This window comes from Armigeres subalbatus, chromosome 3 (assembly GCF_024139115.2).
Source record: "Armigeres subalbatus isolate Guangzhou_Male chromosome 3, GZ_Asu_2, whole genome shotgun sequence".
Classification (NCBI taxonomy): Eukaryota; Metazoa; Arthropoda; class Insecta; order Diptera; family Culicidae; genus Armigeres; species Armigeres subalbatus.
In genome coordinates, this window is record NC_085141.1 from 295,259,865 (window position 1) to 295,283,359 (window position 23,495).

A 23,495-nucleotide genomic window follows, 5' to 3' on the forward strand; every position below is an offset into this window, starting at 1 on the left:
TCCTGGAGGAACTTCCGGAGGAATTCCTAGAGGAACTTCCGGAGGAATTCCTGGAGGAACTTCCGGAGGAATTCCTGGAGGAACTTCCGGAGGAATTCCTGGAGGAACTTCCGGAGGAATTTCTGGAGGAACTTCCGGAGGAATTCCTGGAGGAACTTCCGGAGGAATTCCTGGAGGAACTTCCGGAGGAATTCCCGGAGGAACTTCCGGAGGAATTCCCGGAGGAACTTCCGGAGGAACTACCGGAGGAACTTCCGGAGGAACTACCGGAGGAATTCTTGGAGGAACTTCCGGAGAAATTCCTGGAGGAATTCCCGGAGGAACTCCCGGAGGAATTCCCGGAGGAACTTCCGGAGGAATTCCCGGAGGAACTTCCGGAGGAATTCCCGGAGGAACTTCCGGAGGAATTCCCGGAGGAACTTCCGAGGAATTCCGGAGGAACTTCGGAGGAATTCCGGAGGAACTTCCGGAGGAATTCCCGGAGGAACTTCCGGAGGAATTCCCGGAGGAACTTCGGAGGAATTCTGGAGGAACTTCCGGAGGAATTCGGAGGAACTTCCGGAGGAATTCCCGGAGGAACTTCCGGAGGAATTCCCGGAGGAACTTCCGGAGGAATTCCCGGAGGAACTTCGGAGGAATTCGGAGGAACTTCCGGAGGAATTCCCGGAGGAACTTCCGGAGGAATTCTGGAGGAACTTCCGGAGGAATTGGAGGAACTTCCGGAGGAATTCCCGGAGGAACTTCGGAGGAATTCCGGAGGAACTTCCGGAGGAATTCGGAGGAACTTCCGGAGGAATTCGGAGGAACTTCGGAGGAATTCCAGAGGAACTTCCGGAGGAATTCCTGGAGGAACTTCCGGAGGAATTCGGAGGAACTTCCGGAGGAATTCCCGGAGGAACTTCCGGAGGAATTCCTGGAGGAACTTCCGGAGGAATTCGGAGGAACTTCCGGAGGAATTCCCGGAGGAACTTCCGGAGGAATTCCGGGAGGAACTTCCGGAGGAATTCCTGGAGGAACTTCCGGAGGAATTCCTGGAGGAACTTCCGGAGGAATTCCGGAGGAACTTCCGGAGGAATTCCTGGAGGAACTTCCGGAGGAATTCGGAGGAACTTCCGGAGGAATTCCCGGAGGAACTTCGGAGGAATTCCCGGAGGAACTTCCGGAGGAATTCCCGGAGGAACTTCCGGAGGAATTCCTGGAGGAACTTCCGGAGGAATTCGGAGGAACTTCGGAGGAATTCCCGGAGGAACTTCCGGAGGAATTCCCGGAGGAACTTCCGGAGGAATTCGGAGGAACTTCCGGAGGAATTCCCGGAGGAACTTCCGGAGGAATTCCCGGAGGAACTTCCGGAGGAATTCCCGGAGGAACTTCCGGAGGAATTCCCGAGGAACTTCCGGAGGAATTGGAGGAACTTCCGGAGGAATTCCCGGAGGAACTTCGGAGGAATTCCCGGAGGAACTTCCGGAGGAATTCGGAGGAACTTCCGGAGGAATTCCCGGAGGAACTTCCGGAGGAATTCGGAGGAACTTCCGGAGGAATTCCCGGAGGAACTTCCGGAGGAATTCGGAGGAACTTCCGGAGGAATTCCCGGAGGAACTTCCGGAGGAATTCCGGAGGAACTTCCGGAGGAATTCCTGGAGGAACTTCCGGAGGAATTTCGGAGGAACTTCCGGAGGAATTCCCGGAGGAACTTCCGGAGGAACTTCCGGAGGAATTCCCGAGGAACTTCCGGAGGAATTCGGAGGAACTTCCGGAGGAATTCCCGGAGGAACTTCCGGAGGAATTCCCGGAGGAACTTCCGGAGGAATTCGGAGGAACTTCCGGAGGAATTCGGAGGAACTTCCGGAGGAATTCCCGGAGGAACTTCCGAAGGAATTCCCGGAGGAACTTCCGGAGGAATTCCTGGAGGAACTCCCGGAGGAACTTCCGGAGGAATTCCTGGAGGAACTTCCGGAGGAATTCCCGGAGGAACTTCCGGAGGAATTCCCGGAGGAACTTCCGGAGGAATTCCCGGAGGATTTTCCGGAGGAATCCCCGGAGGAACTTCCGGAGGAATTCCCGGAGGAACTTCCGGAGGAATTCCCGGAGGAACTTCCGGAGGAATTCCCGGAGGAACTTCCGGAGGAATTCCCGGAGGAACTTCCATAGGAATTCCCGGAGGACCTTTCGGAGGAATTCCCGGAGGAGCTTCCAGAGGAATTCCCGGAGGACCTTTCGGAGGAATTCCCGGAGGAGCTTCCAGAGGAATTCCCGGAGGAATTTCCAGAGGAGCTTCGGGAGAAATTTTTCTGAGGAACTTTCTGAGGAACTTTCTGAGGAATTCTTCTGAGGAACTTTTAGAGGAATTTTTGTGAGGATTTCCCGAAGAAATTTTTGTGAAGATCTTCGGAGAATTTTTCTCTGGAAGAAATGCCGGAGGAATTCTTATAATGGTTTCTGGCCATTGGTATTGAAAGGGTTTCCAGTCGTGTTATCGAACCGGAAAACGGCCATCTTGATTTCAAAAATGGCGGCAAATAGATTTCTGGCTTCTACTCGTCAATCTCATTCCGTTAATACCCATATTCCAGGGGTTTCCAGTTGTTTTAACGAACTCAAATTCGGCCATCTTCAAATCCAAAATGGCGCCAAACATTGATTTTCGGCTTCTACTCGTAGAGCTCATTCCGGCAATACCCATATTGCATGGGTTTCCGGGCCTTTATCAAACCGGAAGTCGGCCATCTTGAATTTCAAAATGGCGCCAAACATCGATTTCCGGCTTCTACTCGTCGAGCTCATTCCGGCAATACCCATATTGCATGGGTTTCCGGGTCTTTTATCAAACCGGAAGTCGGCCATCTTGAATTTCAAAATGGCGCCAAACATCGATTTCCGGCTTCTACTCGTCGAGCTCATTCCGGCAATACCCATATTGCATGGGTTTCCGGGCCTTTTATCAAACCGGAAGTCGGCCATCTTTAATTTCAAAATGGCGCCAAACATCGATTTCCGGCTTCTACTCGTCGAGCTCATTCCGGCAATACCCATATTGCATAGGTTTCCGGTCCTTTTATCAAACCGGAAGTCGGCCATCTTGAATTTCAAAATGGCGCCAAACATCGATTTCCGGCTTCTACTCGTCGAGCTCATTCCGGCAATACCCATATTGCATAGGTTTCCGGTCCTTTTATCAAACCGGAAGTCGGCAATCTTGAATTTCAAAATGGCGCCAAACATCGATTTCCGGCTTCTACTCGTTGAGCTCATTCCGGCAATACCCATATTGCATGGGTTTCCGGGCCTTTTATCAAACCGGAAATCGGCCATCTTGAATTTCAAAATGGCGCCAAACATCGATTTCCGGCTCCTACTCGTTGAGCTCATTCCGGCAATACCCATGTTGCATGGGTTTCCGGGCCTTTTATCAAACCGGAAATCGGCCATCTTGAATTTCAAAATGGCGCCAAACATCGGTTTCCGGCTTCAACTCGTCGAGCTCATTCCGGATATACCCATATTGCATGGGTTTCCGGGCCTTTTATCGAACCGGAAGTCGGCCATCTTGAATTTCAAAATGGCGCCAAACATCGATTTCCGGCTTCTACTCGTCGAGCTCATTCCGGCAATACCCATATTGCATGGGTTTCCGGTCCTTTTATCAAACCGGAAGTCGGCCATCTTGAATTTCAAAATGGCGCCAAACATCGATTTCCGGCTTCTACTCATCGAATCCATTCTGGCAATACCCATATTGTATGCAGTTTTATACTCTGCAAAACAATCGTTCCCATATCCATAAAATTATTCTAAGTGTTTTCCATTCAAAAAGACTTAGAAAATTTTGATCTGGGTACCGCGTTAATTCGAAAATCCGTGTAAAAAAAAACCGCGTTAATTCGAAAATCCGTGTAAAAAAAACCTCGCAAAAAAAAACCGTGTAAAAAAAAACCGTGTAAAAAAAGACCTGGGTGTATTAGTATTTCGCTTGAAATTTTGTTGATTATCAAGTAGCTTTGAATTTAAGACACTGTAGAATTGAACAATCAAATTCAAACCTTGACTGAATTTAAATCATACAAATAAAATTATAGTTCATTACCTATATAAGCACAAGTATCGTCAGGTACTGAAAACTCTTGACCATATAAATTTCCAATGTCAATTATTATTTGAGCTGGATTATCAAACTTGAAGCTTTTCTTCAGCCAAAACTTGTTCGCTGAAATAAAAGGAGATGGGTCATCTGGACAGCCTTGTCCTCAACGTGTCAACAAAGAACTTGGTTTCTGGTACATGTTTAGTACATATTTATAGATTTCTGGTGATGTATAAAAAATTAGGCTGGGACTACGGGACCTTCACCCGAATTACTAATTGTTGTTTTTGGCTTTACTTCGGCAGGTAACACAAAGCATTTAGTATTGATCGATGATGATGGATCATTTTCAGCTCTCTGATTTAGGAGTTCCTCATTCGCCCTCACTTAAAAGAACCATAAATATAATTTGTCAAGTTATCTACTTTAATTATTATACAAGAATATTTCATTACTCTGTACTCCTCTTTGCTCTTCATCCCACTAAATCTTAAAGAGCATGTTTTATTGGCCAATAAATACGGCGATGGCGATGAGTCACTGGCAAAGAACATTGTCTCTAGTCTATGAGAATGAGAGTTGTGAGTATGGTTTGGTTATAATGCACTGTGAACTACAAGCAGTACAAGAAAGGGGGTGAATTGCATGTTCGGCGTCGCCGGTCGTTGTCGTAGGATAGTCGTCGCCATTGCATTACCGTTACTGAAACCCGTTAAAACCGTCTGACAGTACCTTTCTAAGTACTGAAAATGCATTTATCTGTGCATCCCCGTTTATGCATCGTGTTTGCTCTAATGCTCTTTCTATTTAGTTGCCAGAGGTTGTCTTTGAATTATGTTTCGTATACGTAAATAAGGATAAGGTTATGAGCATCGCGAACTCAGAAATTGGTTTTATTCTTTTATAAACAGATTCACATGTCTATAGTCTGATCAATTATCATTGCCCCTTCTATATTTTACCTTTCGACGTTTCAAAGTTTTGTTCATGTTTCTGTGAACAAACTCGAATTTGTAATTTGAAGTCATTTACAAATGCATCACAGTGAGACCAGTTTTATGTTTTACCTTTTCACTGCATCTGGACGCAAAAGCCAAAACACTAGTTCGATATTCTACTTATTATAAACTCGTAAATAGTTAACTGTACTTGACTTGTTTAAAGGCTATGTCACGTTTGCACGTCCGATTGTTGAGAGTTTAAAAGCGTTGTTTTTCCTACTATGTTGCGCATTTCCATGCATTTATATCCATCTGCCTGATGCAAATTGCGATCCTTACTGGAATAATAGTTTAATGAACTTCTGTGCGTCTTACTGTGCTCCACATACTAATCCGTGCCTCTTCTCTTGTTTTCTTGTTTCAGGAGACATCACCGCCGTTTTCACAACGAAAGCCAAAGGACACGAACTGATCGAAATCATGGAACAGAAAGGCTACAAAGTGACGATGGCAATCATCGAAGGAAGTCGCCACATCCGATCGCTGGCCAACATCAATCGGTAAGAAACTGCGTGTAGCAAAGCCGAACGGTGTTTCACCTTAATAATGGTAACATTGATCTTTTACGATTTCACTCTCCCACCCTCCCGTAGAACATCGGTGCTGTTCGTTTCGGTTTCGTTCATCGTGCTGATGATCATCTCGTTGGTGTGGTTGGTGTTTTACTACGTGCAGCGGTTCCGGTATTTGCAAACCAAAGACAAACAGTCGGTAAGTGTCCGGGTTGTTTCTTTGTTGGTGGTACACACTGGGGCAGTACTCGCTTTTCGATGAACAATATTATTTACTCTGACAAATGCATTGTTAAGCACATTTCATTCATGACTTTTACAAATAGCTGTAGTGACTATGAGTGGGGTCAGTGTACCATCCACAACAAAAAGAAGAATGAAGTCTTACAATTTAATTCATGGATTAACTTCTTTCATCATCCCTTTCTTCCATTCAACAGAGGCGACTATGCAACGTAGCGAAGCGAATCATTGCCAAAATTCCTACCAAGAGTATTAAATCAGATGACAAGGTAAGTTCTCCCCCGAGACCTCCAGCGCTCATTTCTAGGTTCATGTTTTGGTGAAATAAACCGACTGAAAGTGATGATTGAATCAGCACATTTTCGTTGAATTGCGGAAAAATGATTCATTCATAGTTTAGCTACGGTATGGAGCTATTTTTGTTTCGTACATTACGTAGCGGTAGCGTAGGAAAATGGAAGAGAACAGTAACAAGAGCAGCTGTCGAGATGTTCGCTAGATCGCGGGTCATTAGTCTCTGCTGGTGAGTTGCGTCCGGTTGGTGATTGGGTTGAGCTGCTACATTCGCTGGGTATGGGGTTTTTGAACTCTTTTTAAGAAATAATATTTCTCAACGCTTCTGACGGTTTTGCGATACTAATTTTAAAAATCACACATTTTTTCCAATTCTATAAGATGAGAAATTGTACATTGCTTTCTCAAATATAAACAACAATTATAAGGCTGTTTCACTATACCAGCAGACCACACCGTCTCTATGGATATTTATATTTATTTGATACCGGAATAAGCTGGAAATTCAATTAGACAGGATTTAGGAACGCAATATGAAGAAAAAGAGATAATTGAGTTCAGTAGTTCAAATGGAGAAATAAGTTCTGGACATACTTGATTATGGTGATGTGGAAGATGCTATTCTATTTTCCAAGGGAGAAAAATGTTTACACCACAGTCATATTAGAGACTAAAAACCTAATCGATACTTTGGCTACTGGAAAATAACTGCATTGTTTGGTTCAGAAGTGTTTTGTTTCAATGGATTAAGCATCGATCTTAACTATTGGCAATTTGAATGCAAAATTCGGGTTTACTGACCCTATAATATCCAACAGCATGAAAATATTGCAAATTCATCAACTATAGGGGAAGGTGGGGAGACTTGATCCCCCCTGTTTTACCGAGAATGAAAGTAGTTTTGTTCTAGCGTATTTTTTAGTATAAATCCTCTTGATAATTATGTGATGAGTTACATTTTTGATTGTTAACCGTACTGATTCTGAAGAACGGTATATTTGTTTTGACCCTCCCAAATATTTTTTTAGTGGCCACGCAAAATTTGAACAACTTCTCCTAACAATTACCAAATGCTATGATTTTTCACAACACAAAGCCACAAATATGCTAAATGAGCTGTACTGGCCAAAATGTCAACATTCCGTCACAATTTTAGGACACTTGATCCCTCAATTGCCACCGATATAAAAAAATTGCAAAAAAAAATTCAATTTGTTCTCAGGCAGCTGTTCTTGCGTAGATTAGACAGATTTGATGAAGGGTTGGCTCGAAAAAAAAAAATTTTGATAATTTGTTGGCGGTCAGTTAGGTATGATTAAAGCCATTTTAGGACACCTGGTTCAATTCAATTTTTTGTAGGTGTTGTACAAAAATGACGTCCACAGTTTGAGGGGGGGGGGGTCCAGATTTTGTGACAGTGCGTACACTCGGTATACAAAAAAAGCGTGACAGAGGGGGAAGGGGGGCCTAAGAATCTCAAAAAGTAGTGGACTTCATATTTTAATCACCCCTAGTTTAAAAAGCAGCAACGGTATATCATTGCGATCAAATGCCTTGCTAAAGTCCGTATATACACACTCAGAAAAAGTCGTGTAATTTAGATATTCCGAGACCGACACCCACGAGCATTATAATTCATGTGAAATTGTGTCATGATAAATGCGAAACTCAGTTCCCTTTTAATTTTACACGACTGTGTTATTGAAACAAAAATCATAAAGTTCCAGACGGGAATCGAACATTGGCTTGCAGCGTGAGCGCCGCTCTACTCACCATACCAACCATCTCCGCTTCATAAAGGAAGAGAGAGAGAGAGCAAAGCAAATAGGTTCTACAATCTGCCGTGAATGTTCTGTTCATTGCATCAACCCGTCGTCAGAGCTGGCATTTCCTCACACACTGTGCACAATGAGGAGATTTTAATACACACCACAGAGAGTAACGCTGATCCTCATCGTGTAACAAAGTCAACACGATGAGTGAGGGCGAAGACGAAGAGTGAGAGAATTATTCTGGTGAGAGTTGGACCAACACAAAGTTGTGCCACTTGGTGCAATATTCTAAAATGATATTATTTTCCATGATGCTCGCAGAAATGTTTTGGAACACAAACATATTTCGGCAGGGTTTCAATGAAGTTTGGCGATCCATGCTAAAAAGTATAACATTGGCAAATAAAGGTTGCATAAAGAAGAAGAAGAAGAAGTCAAAATATGATATTTGAAAGGAATGGCACGGGAAAGCAAACAGTGAAATATTGAAAACGCTTCTCAAGAAGCAATTTGGATAAAAGCGGTTAGGGGTCGTTCACCTAAGGTGACATTCAAATAATAAGGGTGAATTAGGCTGTGAACCATTCCACCGATTCGTTTTACTTTTAGTTAAAATTTGACAGTTCGATGGTTATTTCGCCGTGGTTTAAAATAACCCTGCTCCGGAGCATGGTTAGATTTGACAGTTCGATAGTTAAACTTTGTTCGCGAGAAAATTATCGCCAAATCCATTTCGCTCCAGATAACCAATCTGTCAAAACTCAAGTGGGTCGACTTCGAAGTAAAATTTTAACCACGATGGGAAAATAACCATCGAACTGTCAAATTTTAACTAAAAGTTAAACGAATCGGTGGAATGGTTCACAGCCTTAACCCTTAAATGCGCAATGTTGTTTTAAAACAACAAACCGAAAATACGTTCAATGTTATTTATTTTAATGGTTATTTACGTTAAAAATATTTCCGACGATTTCTAAAAAAATCGCCTTTAAGGGTTAATATTTCGACGGCAAACATACAAAATACCGTTATCAGAGCAGGAGTATTTTGGGCATAACGCATCAAGAAAAATATAGCACTGAAATGAAATAATGGAACTTTATATAGGGAGCAAGACCATTTGGGCAGCACACCCTATTCCCGTCCGCAACGTTAATAACTCGACCGCGTTCCAACCAAATTGCTTGATTGTTTGTACATTACTAGATATCGACAGAAACTAATCATGTACTAAAAAACAAGTAATTCGGTTGTAATGCGTTCGAGCAATGAACGTTGCTGACGGGGATAGGGGGTGCTGCCCAAATGGTTCTCTACCCTAAGTCCCATGTTTTCTGTTTTCGTTTCGGTTTCACTACCTGAGATTACCTGACGGAAATATCCCAAAAGCAAGCAAAAACAAAAACATCTTATTACGCATAAAAAGTATCAACAGCTACGTTAAACTTTTGCAATGTATACTTTCATTCTGTTCGATTCACCGTTATATCAAAACTCATTGAGGAACACGGTGTGTTTATTTCATCATTTATCCTCAACTCTTCGTGTCTGACAAATGCATTCGCTGCAGAGTAAAAACACAAAGAGGCCTCACTGCGTTGAGGAAGAGAAAAAATGAGCGATAATCGAAACACACTCTCTTCGGTCTTTTTGAGGAATGCGAAAGACACGCACATTTTGACTACTCTGAGGAGTATGCCAGCCCTGCCCGTCGTGCTGGAGACCTTTGTTGTCATTTCAATCGCCCATCGCCCCGCTTGCTTTGTTTTGCTGTCGAGGCGTGTAAAATTACGATCTTTTTCTTCAAAACTGTGGATGTTGGACTGAATCTTTCGTGTGTATCTAAGATGACTGAAAAATACATCATTTTTTTTATTTTCATATTACGTCCAGCGATATTCGATCAGTTATTTCAATTACGTCATCAGTAACATAAATATTTTTTTGGTGTGTAGAGCTTCTACATAGTTGTCGAGGTCGAGCGACCTTTAAAAAAGCCGTGTTGGGTGTCAGTGATTCTATTTTTATTGCCTCGAAAAGTTTTGGAATGCAAGAGATAAGGGCTGTGCCACGTCAATAAGATACGTCTGATTTTCGGCCAGATTTAAATATTAGTACTAGAGAAGATGTTTCTATCACACCAAAAAAATATGAATATTACAGGTGACAGGTGTGAATTAAATGACGCGAAACCACATGACATAAACTGAATCGCATATTTTTCAATGTTAGATGATTTAAAATTACATGTCATGGAACCCAAACACAACACCCGATGCGACGCACCTAACGCTCTAGCAGTCGATGACTCGTGGAACATGCTTTACTTCGATCAACCCTCTTTCAAGAGACGAAGATAGCTGAGTGGTAACATGTTGGGCTCTCACTCAGCGGGCTTATGTTCGATTCCCGTTCTAATCCTTCGATTTTTTTGTCAATAAAGTTGTGATGTAAAATTTAAGTATCACCTAATTTTACGTCAAAAATGACGTTCGTATATGTCGTTGTCGCAGCACCTAAAATTACACGATTATTTTTAGGTGTGTATGTTTTAGAAGACTACAGATTCCAGGGAGTTATTAAAAAGTCAAAAAATAGAGTACTCCTTAGTGAGCTTTTTTGCCATTTTTTTCATAAATACTGGTGAAGTCGTGTACGGGCCAGATCCCTTCGAAGCATCCAAGTTCATTAGAGCGCCGAAAATTTCCAGAATTGAATTTACACCAGCGGCTCTCATCGTTTTCCTTGAGAGGTACCCCTTGGAACTTTTACATTTCATTTTTCGATGAAAATAAGCATAACTCATGAGATAGGTGAGGTGAGGCTTCCGAGCCTCTTAAAAGAAGGCTTCCCAGCCTCTCGAAAGGAGGCTTTCGAGCCTCTTGAAAGGAGGCTTCCGAGCCTCTTGAAAGGAGGCTTCCGAGCCTCTTGAAAGGAGGCTTGAGCCTCTTGAAATGAGGCTTCTGAGCCTCTTGAAAGGAGGCTTCCGAGCCTCTTGAATGGAGGCTTCTGAGCCTCTTGAAAGGAGGCTTCTGAGCCTCTTGAAAGGAGGCTTCCGAGCCTCTTGAAAGGAGGCTTCCGAGCCTCTTGAAAGGAGGCTTCCGAGCCTCTTGAAAGGAGGCTTCCGAGCCTCTTGAAAGGAGGCTACCGAGCCTCTGGAAAAGAGGCTTCCAAGCCTTTTGATAGGAGGCTTCCGAGCCTCTTGAAAGGAAGCTTCCGAACCTCTTGAAAGGAGGCTTCCGAGCCTCTTGAAAGGAAGCTTCCGAGCCTCTTGGAAGGAGGCTTCCCAGCCTCTTGAAAGGAGGCTTCCCAGCCTCTTGAAAGGAGGCTTCCCAGCCTCTTGAAAGGAGGCTTCCGAGCCTCTTGGAAGGAGGCTTCCGAGCCTCTTGGAAGGAGGCTTCCGAGCCTCTTGAAAGGAGGCTTCCAGAGCCTCTTGAAATGAGGCATCCAGAGCCTCTTGAAAGAAGGCTTCCAGAGCCTCTTGAAAGGAGGCTTCCAGAGCCTCGTGAAAGGAGGCTTCCAGAGCCTCTTGAAAGGAGGCTTCCGAGTCTCTTGAAAGGAGGCTTCCATAGCCTCTTGAAAGGAGGCTTCCATAGCCTCTTGAAAGGAGGCTTCCATAGCCTCGTGAAAGGAGGCTTCCATAGCCTCTTGAAAGGAGGCTTCCAAAGCCTCTTGGAAGGAGGCTTCCTAAGCCTCTTGAAAGGAGGCTTCCTAAGCCTCTTGAAAGGAGGCTTCCTAAGCCTCTTGAAAGGAGGCTTCCTAAGCCTCTTGAAAGGAGGCTTCCTAAGCCTCTTGAAAGGAGGCTTCCAAAGCCTCTTGAAAGGAGGCTTCCTAAGCCTCTTGAAAGGAGGCTTCCTAAGCCTCTTGAAAGGAGGCTTCCAAAGCCTCTTGAAAGGAAGCTTCCAAAGCCTCTTGAAAGGAAGCTTCCAAAGCCTCTTGAAAGGAGGCTTCCAAAGCCTCTTGAAAGGAGGCTTCCAAAGCCTCTTGAAAGGAGGCTTCCAAAGCCTCTTGAAAGGAGGCTTCCAAAGCCTCTTGAAAGGAGGCTTCCAAAGCCTCTTGAAAGGAGGCTTCCAAAGCCTCTTGAAAGGAGGCTTCCAAAGCCTCTTGAAAGGAGGCTTCCAAAGCCTCTTGAAAGGAGGCTTCCAAAGCCTCTTGAAAGGAGGCTTCCAAAGCCTTTTGAAGAGAGGCTTCCAAAGCCTCTTGAAAGGAGGCTTCCAAAGCCTCTTGAAAGGAGGCTTCCAAAGCCTCTTGAAAGGAGGCATCCAAAGCCTCTTGAAAGGAGGCTTCCAAAGCTTCTTGAAAGGAGGCTTCCAAAGCCTCTTGAAAGGAGGCTTCCACAGCCTCTTGAAAGGAGGCTTCCACAGCCTCTTGAAAGGAGGCTTCCACAGCCTCTTGAAAGGAGGCTTCCACAGCCTCTTGAAAGGAGGCTTCCACAGCCTCTTGAAAGGAGGCTTCCACAGCCTCTTGAGAGGAGGCTTCCACAGCCTCTTGAAAGGAGGCTTCCACAGCCTCTTGAGAGGAGGCTTCCACAGCCTCTTGAAAGGAGGCTTCCACAGCCTCTTGAAAGGAGGCTTCCACAGCCTCTTGAAAGGAGGCTTCCACAGCCTCTTGGAAGGAGGCTTCCACAGCCTCTTGAGAGGAGGCTTCCACAGCCTCTTGAAAGGAGGCTTCCACAGCCTCTTGAAAGGAGGCTTCCACAGCCTCTTGAAAGGAGGCTTCCACAGCCTCTTGAAAGGAGGCTTCCTAAGCCTCTTGAAAGGAGGCTTCCAAAGCCTCTTGAAAGGAAGCTTCCAAAGCCTCTTGAAAGGAGGCTTCCACAGCCTCTTGAAAGGAGCCCTAGCAGCACAATTCACATTGATTTGGTTGAAATAACTCATATATAACCAAATTTAGTCGTATATGAGTATAATAGACAGATTTACAACATGTGTGTTGCTCGGGAGGCTTCCACAGCCTCTTGAAAGGAGGCTTCCACAGCCTCTTGAAAGAAGGCTTCCGCAGCCTCTTGAAAGGAGGCCTCCTAAGCCTCTTGAAAGGAGGCCTCCTAAGCCTCTTGAAGGGAGGCCTCCTAAGCCTCTTGAAAGGAGGCCTCCACAGCCTCTTGAAAGGAGGCTTCCAAAGCCTCTTGAAAGGAGGCTTCCAAAGCCTCTTGAAAGGAGGCTTCCAAAGCCTCTTGAAAGGAGGCTTCCAAAGCCTCTTGAAAGGAGGCTTCCAAAGCCTCTTGAAAGGAGGCTTCCAAAGCCTCTTGAAAGGAGGCTTCCGAGCCTTTTGAAAGGAGGCTTCCGAGCGTCTTGAAAGGAGGCTTCCGAGCCTCTTGAAAGAAGGCTTCCGAGCCTCTTGAAAGGAGGCTTCCGAGCCTCTTGAAAGGAAGCTTCCTGAGCTCTTGAAAGGAGGCTTCCGAGCCTCTTGAAAGGAGGCTTCCGAGCCTCTTGAAAGGAGGCATCCGAGCCTCTTGAAAGGAGGCATCCGAGCCTCTTGAAAGGAGGCATCCGAGCCTCTTGAAAGGAGGCATCCGAGCCTCTTGAAAGAAGGAATCCGAGCCTCTTGAAAGAAGGCTTCCGAGCCTCTTGAAAGGAGGCTTCCAAAGCCTCTTGAAAGGAGGCTTCCAAAGCCTCTTGAAAGGAGGCTTCCGAGCCTCTTGAAAGGAGGCTTCCGAGCCTCTTGAAAGGAGGCTTCCGAGCCTCTTGAAAGGAGGCTTCCGAGCCTCTTGAAAGGAGGCCTGAGCCTCTTGAAGGAGGCTTGGAGCCTCTTGAAAGGAAGCCTGAGCCTCTTGAAAGGAGGCCTGAGCCTCTTGAAAGGAGGCTCTGAGCCTCTTGAAAGGAGGCTTCTGAGCCTCTTGAAAGGAGGCTTCTGAGCCTCTTGAAAGGAGGCTCTGAGCCTCTTGGAAGGAGGCTTGAGCCTCTTGAAGGAGGCTTCCTGAGCCTCTTGGAAGGAGGCTCTGAGCCTCTTGAAGGAGGCCTGAGCCTCTTGGAAGGAGGCCTGAGCCTCTTGGAAGGAGGCCTGAGCCTCTTGGAAGGAGGCTTCTGAGCCTCTTGGAAGGAGGCTCTGAGCCTCTTGGAAGGAGGCTTCCTGAGCCTCTTGGAAGGAGGCTTCTGAGCCTCTTGGAAGGAGGCTTCTGAGCCTCTTGGAAGGAGGCTTCCTGAGCCTCTTGGTAGGAGGCTTCCGAGGCCTCTTGGTAGGAGGCTTCTGAGCCTCTTGGAAGGAGGCTTCTGAGCCTCTTGGAGGAGGCTTCTGAGCCTCTTGGAAGGAGGCTTCTGAGCCTCTTGGAAGGAGGCCTGAGCCTCTTGAAGGAGGCCTGAGCCTCTTGGAAGGAGGCCTGAGCCTCTTGGAAGGAGGCCTGAGCCTCTTGGAAGGAGGCTTCTGAGCCTCTTGGAAGGAGGCTTCTGAGCCTCTTGGAAGGAGGCTTCTGAGCCTCTTGGAAGGAGGCTTCTGAGCCTCTTGGAAGGAGGCCTGAGCCTCTTGGAAGGAGGCTTCTGAGCCTCTTGGAAGGAGGCTTCTGAGCCTCTTGGAAGGAGGCCTGAGGCCTCTTGAAGGAGGCTTCTGAGCCTCTTGGAAGGAGGCCTGAGCCTCTTGGAAGGAGGCTTCTGAGCCTCTTGGAAGGAGGCCTGAGCCTCTTGGAAGGAGGCTTCTGAGCCTCTTGGAAGGAGGCCTGAGCCTCTTGGAAGGAGGCTTCTGAGCCTCTTGGAAGGAGGCTTGAGGCCTCTTGGAAGGAGGCTTGAGCCTCTTGGAAGGAGGCTTCTGAGCCTCTTGGAAGGAGGCTGAGCCTCTTGGAAGGAGGCTTCTGAGCCTCTTGGAAGGAGGCTTCCTGAGCCTCTTGGAAGGAGGCTTCTGAGCCTCTTGGAAGGAGGCTTCTGAGCCTCTTGGAAGGAGGCTTCTGAGCCTCTTGGAAGGAGGCCTGAGCCTCTTGGAAGGAGGCTTCTGAGCCTCTTGAAAGGAGGCTTCTGAGCCTTTGAAAGGAGGCTCTGAGCGTCTTGAAAGGAGGCTTCCGAGCCTCTTGAAAGGAGGCTTCCGAGTTTCTTGAAAGGAGGCTTCCGAGCCTCTTGAAAGGAGGCTTCCGAGCCTCTTGAAAGGAGGCATCCGAGCCTCTTGAAAGGAGGCATCCGAGCCTCTTGAAAGGAGGCATCCGAGCCTCTTGAAAGGAGGCATCCGAGCCTCTTGAAAGGAGGCATCCGAGCCTCTTGAAAGAAGGCTTCCGAGCCTCTTGAAAGAAGGCTTCCGAGCCTCTTGAAAGGAGCCTCTTGAAAGGAGGCTTCCAAAGCCTCTTGAAAGGAGGCTTCCAAAGCCTCTTGAAAGGAGGCTTCCAAAGCCTCTGGAAAGGAGGCTCCCGAGCCGCTTGAAAGGAGGCTGAGGCTCTGAGCCTCTTGAAAGGAGGCTTCTGAGCCTCTTGAAAGGAGGCTCTGAGCCTCTTGAAAGGAGGCTCTGAGCCTCTTGAAAGGAGGCTTCCTGAGCCTCTTGAAAGGAGGCTCTGAGCCTCTTGAAAGGAAGCTTCTGAGCCTCTTGAAAGGAGGCTCTGAGCCTCTTGAAAGGAGGCTTCTGAGCCTCTTGAAAGGAGGCTTCTGAGCCTCTTGAAAGGAGGCTCTGAGCCTCTTGAAAGGAGGCTTCTGAGCCTCTTGAAAGGAGGCTTCTGAGCCTCTTGAAAGGAGGCTTCTGAGCCTCTTGAAAGGAGTCTTCCGAGCCTCTTGAAAGGAGGCTTCTGAGCCTCTTGGAAGGAGGCCTGAGCCTCTTGGAAGGAGGCTTCTGAGCCTCTTGGAAGGAGGCTTCTGAGCCTCTTGGAAGGAGGCTTCTGAGCCTCTTGGAAGGAGGCTTCTGAGCCTCTTGAAGGAGGCTTCTGAGCCTCTTGGAAGGAGGCCTGAGCCTCTTGGAAGGAGGCTTCTGAGCCTCTTGGAAGGAGGCTTCCTGAGCCTCTTGGAAGGAGGCTTCTGAGCCTCTTGGAAGGAGGCTTCTGAGCCTCTTGGAAGGAGGCTTCTGAGCCTCTTGGAAGGAGGCTTCTGAGCCTCTTGGAAGGAGGCCTGAGCCTCTTGGAAGGAGGCTTCTGAGCCTCTTGGAAGAAGGCTTCTGAGCCTCTTGGAAGGAGGCTCTGAGCCTCTTGGAAGGAGGCTTCTGAGCCTCTTGGAAGGAGGCTTCTGAGCCTCTTGGAAGGAGGCCTGAGCCTCTTGGAAGGAGGCTTCCGAGCCTCTTGGAAGGAGGCTTCCGAGCCTCTTGGAAGGAGGCTTCCGAGCCTCTTGGAAGGAGGCTTCCGAGCCTCTTGGAAGGAGGCTTCCGAGCCTCTTGGAAGGAGGCTTCCGAGCCTCTTGGAAGGAGGCTTCCAAGCAGGCCTGGGATTTGTCACCTTCATACAGAAAAACCATGCGACAAAACCAAAGAGAAAACAGTCACCTCAAACTGGACAACACAACCTAACCAACGTAGCTCGATACAGCGTACTACTGGTCTCTCGCTCCGACAAGACATTTTGAATCTTGTCACATACTTATTTTGTTACGATATATTTGTCGTGTGACGCTTTCCATCGCGACTAAGGTTTTGCACAACCAGACGGATTAGAATAGTTGTCATGGTTATTGACAAAAAAGTTCGTCTTGTCACCTTACTCTCCATATAAATAAAAAATTATGTGTAAGAAATAATTTTACATTGGAGGGGGTTTCGAAAAACACAGAAAAATGCACTGTAATAAGTGTACGGCCCCACAACAGCGCGTGCCTGGCGATTAAAATTTAATACTCCGCCCAAGTTAACGTGCAGTAATTCCAATCAATCAAAAATGTATCGAATGTTCCTTAATTGCCCCTAATGTAGGATATACGCTTAAATAAAATTCCGTATTTCTCTTATACATAAAATATTGCAGTCAAATAACCGTCTATCAGGCAATTGCTACAAACGGTGTACCGGTTAAAATCCACTGAAGTCGATATTTACGCGGACGATTGATTGTACTGCGTAAGTCAAAACCGGGTAAATTACAAAAACCGCGTAAAAATGACTTTATCAAAAATCGCTGTTTCGTATGCTCCGATTTTTTTTTCAAATCCTCGTACGAAAAGTACGAAAACTCCATAAACCGCGTGAAAAGCGAGCAAACTTGCGTTGCGTTAAATGGTTCAGTTATTCTACACTGGGGGATCTTTCTCTGTGCAAGAGACACTTGTTTTTTTTTGTTTATGTATTATTATGTACCGTCAACTGGGGAGAAGATGATCATTTTTAAGACAAAACATGCAATAACAATGTGTGTTTACATTTTAAATCGAAACAAATATGTTCAAAACATGTACTGCTATACGTTGCAATAATCAACAACTTTAGTTTAAGAAAATAATTTTGAGCTTTTTAGTGGAATGTTTTCACCTGTCATAAGACGAGTTTATACAATCCCATTGAATTCCACCACTTAATTGTATCTTGACAGATACGTATTTCGACCTCAACAGTAAGGCCGTCTTCAGTGTCTCGTACAATTAAGTGGTGGAATTCAATGGGATTGTATAAACTCGTCTTATGACAGGTGAACTTTAGTTTTCTGAAATGCGTTCGCATTTATTAAAATAAATTAAATTATCACACATTTTTTGAATAATCTGGTTTGGGGTGAAGTTGATCAAGACAGCTCTACTAAAATCATTTTTTTTTACCAGTTCATTTATTTGATAGGCTCAGTCGAACTACTAAAACCATTATGACCTAGCAGTCGAAATACACTAGGTTATTTGTATGAATGTAGAATTTACTACGTAAAGAAGTCTAAGAAGTCAATATTTGAAACGGAAATAGCGTCATTTATGACTATCTCTCTCTTTCTTCCACAAAATACATTTTCATGATTATAATCGAAAAACTCGGATTTCTACCTAGCGGTAACATTACTTGAATTGAGAATATTGTTGACTACCGTTTCATAAAAAAAATTGGCACTTTTGACTGACACATCAAATCTCGGGTACTTATTCAAAAGGACGTATGTGATTTTGTAAACAAAGATTCAAACGTCGATTTGTCCAATCTGTTAGCACTCCCACGCAAACCATCATCACAGACAGGTAGCGGAAGCCTTCGGCTACCTGTTGGTAGTGTTGGTTTGCGTTGGAGTGCCATCAGATTGGACAAATCGACGTTTGAATCTTTGTTTACAAAATCACATACGTCCTTTTGAATAAGTACCCTAGAAATGATCATCTTCGCCTCAATGATCATTTCCCCCCCAGTTGACGGTACGTAACAACGCAAAAATTGAATAAAATGTCTTATTTCTAAACAGAGAATCTGTCAAGAGAACAAAAAAATAATTAATTATAAAGTGCTCTTTTCAGTATGATATTTCCAATTTGTCCGCTGCTATTGCTCCTCCACGCAGATGGACAACCAGAAGATGCGACATAACTTACTTTCGGGACCAATGTTGTGTCGTGCACAGAGCCGAAAGTGTATGCGTTGTCAAACTTTTGTCGCAGATGTGTGCTCTAACAAGACATACAACAAAAGCAAATTGTCGCGGTTGGAAAAAGTTGTCATCTGGTCGTGGGGATCCAGTCGTGCGACGGAAAACTGGAAGTTGACAAGTTTTTTTTGACTGACCATGTTTTTATGTATCTTGTCAGGTGTCACTGACAAACGCGACAATTACCAGGCCTGCTTCCGAGCCTCTTGGAAGGAGGCTTCCGAGCCTCTTGGAAGGAGGCTTCCGAGCCTCTTGGAAGGAGGCTTCCGAGCCTCTTGGAAGAAAGCTTCCGAGCCTCTTGGAAGGAGGCTTCCGAGCCTCTTGAAAGGAGGCTCCCGAGCCTTTTAAAAGGAGGCTTCCGAGCCTCTTGAAAGGAGGCTTCCGAGTCTCTTGAAAGGAGGCTTCCGAGCCTCTTGAAAGGAGGCTTCCGAGCCTCTTGAAAGGAGGCTTCCGAGCCTCTTGGAAGGAGGCTCTGAGCCTCTTGGAAGGAGGCTTCCGATCCTCTTGGAAGGAGGCTTCCAGGCCTCTTGGAAGGAGGCTTCCTGAGCCTCTTGGAAGGAGGCCTGAGCCTCTTGGAAGGAGGCCTGAGCCTCTTGGAAGGAGGCCTGAGCCTCTTGGAAGGAGGCTTCCTGAGCCTCTTGGAAGGAGGCTTCCGAGCCTCTTGGAAGGAGGCTTCTGAGCCTCTTGGAAGGAGGCCTGAGCCTCTTGGAAGGAGGCTTGAGCCTCTTGGAAGGAGGCTTCCGAGCCTCTTGGAAGGAGGCTCTGAGCCTCTTGGAAGGAGGCTTCTGAGCCTCTTGGAAGGAGGCTTCTGAGCCTCTTGGAAGGAGGCCTGAGCCTCTTGGAAGGAGGCTCTGAGCCTCTTGGAAGGAGGCTTCCGAGCCTCTTGGAGGAGGCTTCTGAGCCTCTTGGAAGGAGGCTTCCAGGCCTCTTGAAGGAGGCTTCTGAGGCCTCTTGGAAGGAGGCCTGAGCCTCTTGGAAGGAGGCTTCTGAGCCTCTTGGAAGGAGGCCTGAGCCTCTTGGAAGGAGGCCTGAGCCTCTTGGAAGGAGGCTTCGAGGCCTCTTGGAAGGAGGCTTCCAGGCCTCTTGGAAGGAGGCTGAGCCTCTTGGAAGGAGGCTTCTGAGCCTCTTGGAAGGAGGCTTCCGAGCCTCTTGGAAGGAGGCTGAGGCCTCTTGAAAGGAGGCTTCCGAGCCTCTTGAAAGGAGGCTTCCCAGCCTCTTGAAAGGAGGCTTCCGAGCCTCTTGAAAGGAGGCTTCCGAGCCTCTTGAAAGGAGGCTTCCTCCGGAAGTTCCTTCAGAAAATCCTTCGGAAGTTCCTCCAGAAATTCCTCCGGAAGTTCCCCCAGGAATTCCTTCGGAAGTTCCTCCAGGAATTCCTTCGGAAGTTCCTCCAGAAATTCCTCCGGAAGTTCCCCCAGGAATTCCTCCGTAAGTTCCTCCAGGAATTCCTCCGGAAGTTCCGTGGAGGAGCTTGCGGAGGAATTCTTGGAGGAATATTGAACGAAATTCCTGGAAGGACTTGTAGGAAAACTTGCGGAGGAATTCCTAGAGGATCTTATATAAAAAGAATATTTTTGATTGAATGGATAAAATGGATAAATGAAATATTTGGCTAATTCTAAGACATCTCTTGTAATTGCATTCTAAACCTCATGTAAAAAACACTAATTCCAAGTAATTATTCGCATTCCGTGATCTCCAGAGATACAAACAAGTCTCACACATTTCTAGTAAACACCTGAATCTATCACCTGATTTTTATTAAGCCTCCAGTCTCCAATGTCCAAAAACTCAGTTTTAATTCTCCTTAAACTATCCCGAATACTTCAAATGTTTCTATAACGACTAGCATCACAGAATCCAAAACTAAATTCACGCACGTTTTCACGCAATGGATATTTTTGCATGTTTCATAAATATTCTTCTCCTCAAACACTTGTTTTCAGTTTTCAGTATTGCTTTTCGCTAACTTTCATCTGCTCAATGACTCAAGTTTTTCTCCATTTCCGACTCAACACTTTGAGTAGTACTGGGTCCTCATTGCGTATGTCCTTTCGATAGCTCTTTCGTATGAGAGTTGGCATGGTTTGCTCGTTTCGAGTCGAGATGCACAATGTCACCCCTGTTTTTGACGAAAATTGAGTGAAATTTCCATGGGAAGAAAAGAGGCGGCAATATCATTTTACTCAGTAACAGAGCAGATGAAAGTTAGAGCGTTATGCACTGTAAGACGTGTTATATTTCGTTCCTTTTTATGTGATAGTTTTACAAAAATTACCATAATTGTTTCAGAAAATTCTCTAGGGGTGCTACATGAATTTGAAAAATTCCTTCAAGACTTCTGAAGAAAGCCTCTGGAAATTCCGGAGAATTCTTTTAAAAAATCTGGAGAAGTCCAAAAATCTTGGCTATCAAAGCAGTTTTTTTTGGAAACCATGGAGATTTTCTTCGGATTTTTTTGGAGAATTTCTCCGGGAGTTGTTTTAAATATTCTACCAAACTCGTCTTGGAATTTCCCCAAAAACTACTCTTAGAACGTCGTCAAGAAATTCCTCATACTTATTCAGGAATTTTTCTTCAGGAATATTTTGGGATATTTCACCTAACGTACCTACCTCCAAGTATTTCGTCAGGAATTTATTTATGATTTCCTCCAGAGATTTCTTCAGAAATTCCCGATAACGATTCTCCATAAATTTGTTCAATAATTCATCCAGGAGGAAGTTCTGTACATTTGATCCGTACTACTTGAGCAAGATGATTTAATGTAAACGTTATTTTATTATTAACTAGCAGACCCGACAAACTTCGTTTTGCCTGAAATAGATTTATACGCTGATTAGTTATCGAGTTGTTTCGAAATTTCTGTCTCATTTGTATGGGAGCCCCCCTTTCCAAAGGAGAAAGGGGCTTCGAACCACACTAGGAACCTTCCCCGGCCCCAAAAACCTCTGCATACAAAATCACGCCGATCAGTTTCCTAATCTATAAGGTTCAGACAGACAGAAATTCATTTTTATGTATATAGATTTTCCATTACAACACTGAAATAAATGATATATACATTTTATGCAACTCATTCAACCAACCATTTCTTCGATATGGAAAAATTGCCCGCTTTGAATATACGTATGCAAAAAAAAACGAACCAAACGTGTATTATATCGATAGGTTCTATAACACGTTCAGGATTATGACTTGACAAATATAAAAAAGTTTAACTAATGCGTCTCCAATGTACCAAGTAGACAGGACAATTTTCAACCTTGTGTGATTCAGTCATTTTGCTTCGTCCATTTAGTTCAAAAGAATAAATCATTCTAAAAGTTTTAACCAAATACTTGTTTTCCCACAGGAAATCGACAACGACTGTTGTGCCATCTGCATCGAACCATACAAAGTAACGGATGTGATACGCGTTCTTCCTTGCAAGTGAGTATTCAACGACGCTTCATGACTCTATCCCGCACTCGAACTATTCTTCATCAACGCGCTTTTCCTTTTTTCCAGGCACGAGTTCCACAAGACCTGCATCGATCCGTGGCTGCTCGAGCACCGCACCTGCCCGATGTGCAAGATGGACATCCTCAAGCATTACGGCTTTGTGGTGGGTTCCTCACTCGGTTCCTCGACGTCCTCGACTTCCTCGTCCGCCCCGACCAATCCCATCATTGCCGATTACTTTAGCGTAGCGGTCCCGCCGCCCCCTTCCAACAGTTCGACCACCACGTCGTCGTCGTCGTCATCGACGACGGCGGCGGGTGGTGGTGGGGGCGCTTCCACCACCACCACCAGCCGAGTGTTGATTGCCGGCGGCGATAGCGGCAACAGTAGTAGTAGCAATAGTAGTAATAGTCATAGTGGTAGTTCCGCGGAGCCAGATCAGATCGTTACGATCATAATCAACATCAATAGCGGGCCGGCCGATAGCGGCATCTCGACCTCGGTGTCCGGGTCCGGTGGGAGTGGTGGCAGCAACAGCAGCGGGGGTAGTAGCACCAACAGCTTGATGACGACATCGACAGCGACAATGACCGACGGTAGTAGTCGACAAATTACCGACGTCTGATTACTGGGGGGAGTGTGGGTTCGGGAAAAGCAGAAGGAAACGGGTTTTCCTAATCATTTAGAGTTAATCGAAGCGCACGCGAACTGAGAGTGCGTTTCATGTGTGAGGTGTTTTTTTTTTCGACGGAGTTCTGAAATGTGTTTTATTGTATGTATTCGAGTAATTCTAATGATGCCCTAGTGGCACGTAGGTTTAATTATCGAGGGTTTGAATCGGATTTCTGAGAGATCTAAATACTGGGGCCCTGAGAAATTGAGAATTCCTCCGCCACATCGTGCGCATCTGACGGGAGATGGACTGGGATGAGGCTTTGTGAAACAGTCAGTTCATAGAGGGGGAGAGCTGTTTTGTAAATAGCATTGTAAGAATTTCGATAGCTTTAGTTCGGTAGAAGAGATTCGTGACTGAGATGTGAATCCGGTTGCGTGATCGCTTATTTCGATAGAGATAGGGACTTGTACAGACGAGAAAGTGAATGTTTTACATTTTACAAGTAAGGCGATAGATTCGTATTTTGTTATGGTAGAATAAATGGATGACGATTACGATGATGACTACTGAGCTGACTTTAACGACTGCCGAAGATAAATGCTGGATAGATGGGATGCTGTTCGAAAAAAATGTTTATCATTGTTGAGAATCACGATTATTACCGAATATTAGAATGTTTGAAACTTGTTTCAGCGCAAGTTTTTGTCCATAGGTTGGAACTACGATGCATGAATATTCAATACATCTAAAATTGTGTGATTCTATTGCTATACATTTATTCAAAATTATGGATCATTGGGCAAGGCGGCAAAGTTCCATTGGGGGATGTAATGGCAATAAGAAGAAGAAGAAGGATCATATTCATCTCTTGAAGAGATTTCACTCATAATATAGTGATCACCTCGCTAACTATCGAAAAAAAGTGTATCATCATTTGACGATTTTTGAGTACAAACTGGAGGCTGCCATTTCATTTTTTATTTGATATTATGTAAATAAGCTCCCGTTCGTCACGTTTTTATTCACTGACGAATCTACGATTTGCAAAATATTTCCGGTTCGATTCGCCTTGCCAATAAAGCCAAACCTACTGTATTTCT

At 45.4% G+C, this 23,495-nt stretch overlaps 1 protein-coding gene across 1 annotated transcript in view; it reads left to right on the forward strand.

The window, feature by feature from the left end:
• LOC134224895 (E3 ubiquitin-protein ligase goliath-like) overlaps positions 1-23,495 on the forward strand; it is a 287,207-nt gene that overhangs the window by 249,589 nt on the left and 14,123 nt on the right. The window contains exons 3-7 of the mRNA XM_062704541.1: positions 5,444-5,579; positions 5,673-5,790; positions 6,032-6,103; positions 21,691-21,767; positions 21,846-21,942. Coding sequence (XP_062560525.1) covers positions 5,444-5,579; positions 5,673-5,790; positions 6,032-6,103; positions 21,691-21,767; positions 21,846-21,942 — 500 coding nt within the window. The remainder of the gene's footprint in view (positions 1-5,443; positions 5,580-5,672; positions 5,791-6,031; positions 6,104-21,690; positions 21,768-21,845; positions 21,943-23,495) is intronic.